The 4637-nt window shown below is 36.4% G+C and overlaps 1 protein-coding gene across 1 annotated transcript in view; it reads left to right on the top strand.

The window, feature by feature from the left end:
- Positions 1-4637, top strand: part of LOC110456272 — a 21675-nt gene that overhangs the window by 11642 nt on the left and 5396 nt on the right. The window contains exons 6-7 of the mRNA XM_021506891.1: positions 2575-2709; positions 3311-3406. Coding sequence (XP_021362566.1) covers positions 2575-2709; positions 3311-3406 — 231 coding nt within the window. The remainder of the gene's footprint in view (positions 1-2574; positions 2710-3310; positions 3407-4637) is intronic.

Here is a 4637-nt window from a genome sequence, read left to right as displayed (position 1 = left end):
AAATTTATTATGGTTTATAATGGCAAATGATACTTTGAATATTACATGTTAATAACTTGATTGGAATTATAACCTTGAGTTGACAGTTTGATACTTTGAAAATTTTGAGCCAGCCCTACCCCCAAGGGCTGTAGGATGGGGCTCAAAGGAGTCAGTGTGCTAAAATTTCTTCATTTTCCTTGTTTAGAATCAGAGGTGCTAGTTTCAAATACTTTTTAGTCTGAAATCTGTATGCTAGATATTGAATAAGGTGGTTTTATTGTTTTTTGTCACTTTGAATAATATTTCTGTTCATGTTAAAAGCAAAATCAACTCTCTGTATAAATATATCAGGTGACCGTTAAGGCCCATGGGCCTCTTGTTTATTGTGTTAATGCTCGGATGTGACATCGCATCGCCACTTATTTATGCAAAACAAAAATAGTAGTTAACCAATCATTTTCCTATAAATTATCACTTGGGTGTACTATAAGTTTATAATAAGGTATATTACAACGATTTAGCCTTAATTTTGGTTTCGTATATCAGCAATATAAGTCACATGATAATTTCTTAGAGAATGAATTGTTAACTGCTCGTTTGCTTTGCATAAATAAATGGCAACGAAGTTAGGGGGGGTATACAGCTGGAATCATAATGTCTGGATGTCGTCCACAGTAACTTGTCCAGAAAAATCCTCCTTAACTAACAGGTGGATTTCATTGAAACTATGCATGAATGATCGTTATCTTATGTAGTTGTGCACCGGCATTTTAATTTGGGAGTTCAACCCTTTTTGAAGGAAAAATGCCCCTTTGTGCGAAATACTTGTCAGCACAACTTCTCCTTGACTAACAAGTGGATTTCATTGAAACTTTGCATGAATGATCGTTATCTTATGTAGTTGTGCACCGGCATTTTAATTTGGGAGTTCAACCCTTTTTGATGGAGCTATGCCCCTTTGTGCGAAATACTTGTTTTATTTTGATAAGCAAAAGCATGGGCCCCAAACCTCTTGGTTATGCAGTGGAGAGCTTATCAGGCTGATCCCTAGAATTGGATGGGATATTTGTATCACATCTTTATATTGGAGGAGATATCTGCATTACATCTTTTATAAGTTTAATAAGTGTACAGCTCAGCCAATAAAGAAATCATTACTGGTGGGAGACTATATTGCTTTGCATTAGTAAGCCTTTAGCCTACAGTTCTGGTTTATATAGGAGCGGGGGTATTAGTTAGCATTTAGCCTACAGTTCTGGTTTATATAGGAGCGGGGGTATTAGTTAGCATTTAGGCTACAGTTCTGGTTTATATAGGAGCGGGGGTATTAGTTAGCATTTAGGCTACAGTTCTGGTTTATATAGGAGCGGGGGTATTAGTTAGCCCTTAGCCTACAGTTCTGGTTTATATAGGAGCGGGGTTATTAGTTAGCCTTTGGCCTACAGTTCTGGTTTATATAGGAGCGGGGGTATTAGTTAGCCCTTAGCCTACAGTTCTGGTTTATATAGGAGCGGGGTTATTAGTTAGCCTTTGGCCTACAGTTCTGTTTTATATAGGAGCAGCGGCATTAGTTTGCCTTTAGCATACAGTTCTGGTTTATATAGGAGCGGGGGTATTAGTTAGCATTTAGGCTACAGTTCTGGTTTATATAGGAGCGGGGGTATTAGTTAGCATTTAGGCTACAGTTCTGGTTTATATAGGAGCGGGGTTATTAGTTAGCCTTTGGCCTACAGTTCTGTTTTATATAGGAGCAGCGGCATTAGTTTGCCTTTAGCATACAGTTCTGGTTTATATAGGAGCGGGGGTATTAGTTAGCATTTAGGCTACAGTTCTGGTTTATATAGGAGCGGGGGTATTAGTTAGCATTTAGGCTACAGTTCTGGTTTATATAGGAGCGGGGTTATTAGTTAGCCTTTGGCCTACAGTTCTGTTTTATATAGGAGCAGCGGCATTAGTTTGCCTTTAGCATACAGTTCTGGTTTATATAGGAGCGGGGGTATTAGTTAGCATTTAGGCTACAGTTCTGGTTTATATAGGAGCGGGGTTATTAGTTAGCCTTTGGCCTACAGTTCTGGTTTATATAGGAGCGGGGGTATTAGTTAGCATTTAGGCTACAGTTCTGGTTTATATAGGAGCGGGGTTATTAGTTAGCCTTTGGCCTACAGTTCTGTTTTATATAGGAGCAGGGTTATTAGTTTGCCTTTAGCCTACAGTTCTGGTTTATATAGGAGAGGGGTTATTAGTTAGCCTTTGGCTTACAGTTCTAGTTGTCACATCTGCAGCATTAACATGAGCAAAAGTATCTCGGAAAATGTAAAAATATGTCGACATAATTTAAACGCTATTGCGACATATTCATAGATTATGTCGATATGTTTTGAAAATTATGTCGACGTAGGTAGCTCGCAAGTCGAAAGTCGATGGCAGAAATATGCCCCCATAATTTACAGCTGCTTTTCCTTCCAATTTTATTCAAAATTAGAATTTCATGTAAAAAAGGTGTCACAATAAAAAATTGGTATTAATGTAGATAGGTTGATTTAGGATGTCGTCGGTATGAAAAATAATAGTAGTTTCCTTTGAAATTTGTAGATGATGGAGCTAAAGCCTTGATGACAGATGTCAAGGAAATATTGTCTGAAATCAAACAGACTAAGGACAGACAGATTGTGGACCAGATGATGCCACAGAAAAAGTCACAAAAGACATCAGAAACTCAGACCAGTGGTAAGGATATATCTTCTGGATTCCACTGATATTTCCACCGATAGTTCCACTTGTCTTAAAGACCCCTGTATTTGTGTTTAATTCATAAATATTTCAAGAAACATAGGTTTAATACAGCCGACTTGTTTATGAAAAGCCACATACAGTCTGCTTTAAGTTAAATATAGGTGGGTTTTTTTTGTTGCTACTAACAAGTATGTTTAAAGAATTATTTATTTTCATATCAATTACAGCTGCAGATATTGTGCAAATATTTTGCCAGTTGAAAATAGAGTTGTTTTTCAAATACAACTTGTGTTAGATATACATTTTCTGTGTTAGACTGAGTGAGAATTTTACTTGCAAAATCACATATAACAATATTGATCAATTGCCAAAAAGCATGTGCAGTTGAATAGACTTAAGATTTGCAGTTGTTTCAATAAATCTTTGAGGTGCTTGGATACAATATAAAGCAGATTTGGGATGCATTTTGTAAGTCTCAGGTCTTTATATTATTTTTTGCATATGATCTTTTAGTTAATTCATTACCAATAAATGTTATTTAAAAACTAGCTAGTGATTTGTTAAAGAACTAAACTCCTGTTTCTGTGAATATCAGCTGTCACCAAAAGTAAGGAGAACAATCCAAGGCATGATCAATCTGGAGAAGAAGAAAAAGAAAAAGAGGTATCAGCAAAACGGATGTACTCGGAAGGCAAGTATGATGAAAATAATAACTGTTTTTGTTCTGCCACGGGTCTGACAGACAGATAACAAGAATCTCAAAATGTTGCTTTGCCTTTATTGATCCCGTAAAAACTACAACATATGAAAATGATAGAATCCATTTACAAAATGGTCAAAAACATTTATCCCAACTTCGTTCAAACCACAAATTACTCCTAACATAATAGTTAGCATAGCTGGGCTTATAGCCGGTAAAATACGGTAATGTGTGAAAACTGCAAATTCAAGGTAGGCTTATTGCTGGAAAACAACGGTAATGAATATGACACAACACAAAATTCCACTTTGGCAGTGTGTACTGCAATTTCTATGAAATATAAGGCGACGTAATATTACCCTACACTAAATCATATGACAATTAAATTGTAAAGCTATATTAAATGCGAACAGATCAATATATTACAATTAATCATGAAAAGTACACAACATACAAATTATATGGCTGTCAGTAAATTGGCATAGACACTTACATCGTGGTGACCTCTAGATTTGACGGACAATGGACATAAGACCGTGACATCTTCCGTAGTTTGCATTATACTCGTGACATGTCATCTGATGACTGTAAACAATACAACGTAATTATCAGTATGCAACATAAAAAACACCTGATAATTTTGACTGACTAGATAGACTGAAACTAGACAACTTGTCTGGGACACTAAATAAAAACAGCGATGGACTGACTAGTTACATTAGATTGATCAATTATCGCAATAAAATGATTCGACAGACCTAAGTCAACTCGGTACAGCTAAACAATATATGGTCGAAATGACTAGCAGTTTCTTCTTGCACAGAAACTGTTTAAACCACTTTGGGTTGATTTATGGATTGCAATCATCATATACTTAGACTCATAATACAAAGTTAACAACCAATATCATCTTACTTACTCGAAGATTGACGTAGAAACAGCTGCATTCGTGTGCATTTGCGGTACGTTGCAAAGGAACGAATCACATGTTTACGCGCTGGGCGGAAAGACATACCAAGGGCGATAACTCTAGTTTACACATTGTAATTAAGGAGACACGCACCAATGGTCCAACACAGTTTTGTCTGATCTGCTTTTGATATCAACAACCATATAGCCACACTCCCACAAATATATCAAACAAAACAGTTTATCTTTTATTTTTCTATGTCAAGCAAACCTTGCACATCAAAGTCTTGTTACAGGGGTAGCAGGGGGGGGG

This window comes from Mizuhopecten yessoensis, unplaced genomic scaffold (assembly GCF_002113885.1).
Source record: "Mizuhopecten yessoensis strain PY_sf001 unplaced genomic scaffold, ASM211388v2 scaffold8605, whole genome shotgun sequence".
In the NCBI taxonomy this organism is placed as follows: domain Eukaryota; kingdom Metazoa; phylum Mollusca; class Bivalvia; order Pectinida; family Pectinidae; genus Mizuhopecten; species Mizuhopecten yessoensis.
This window is presented reverse-complemented; position numbering and strand designations above follow the sequence as displayed.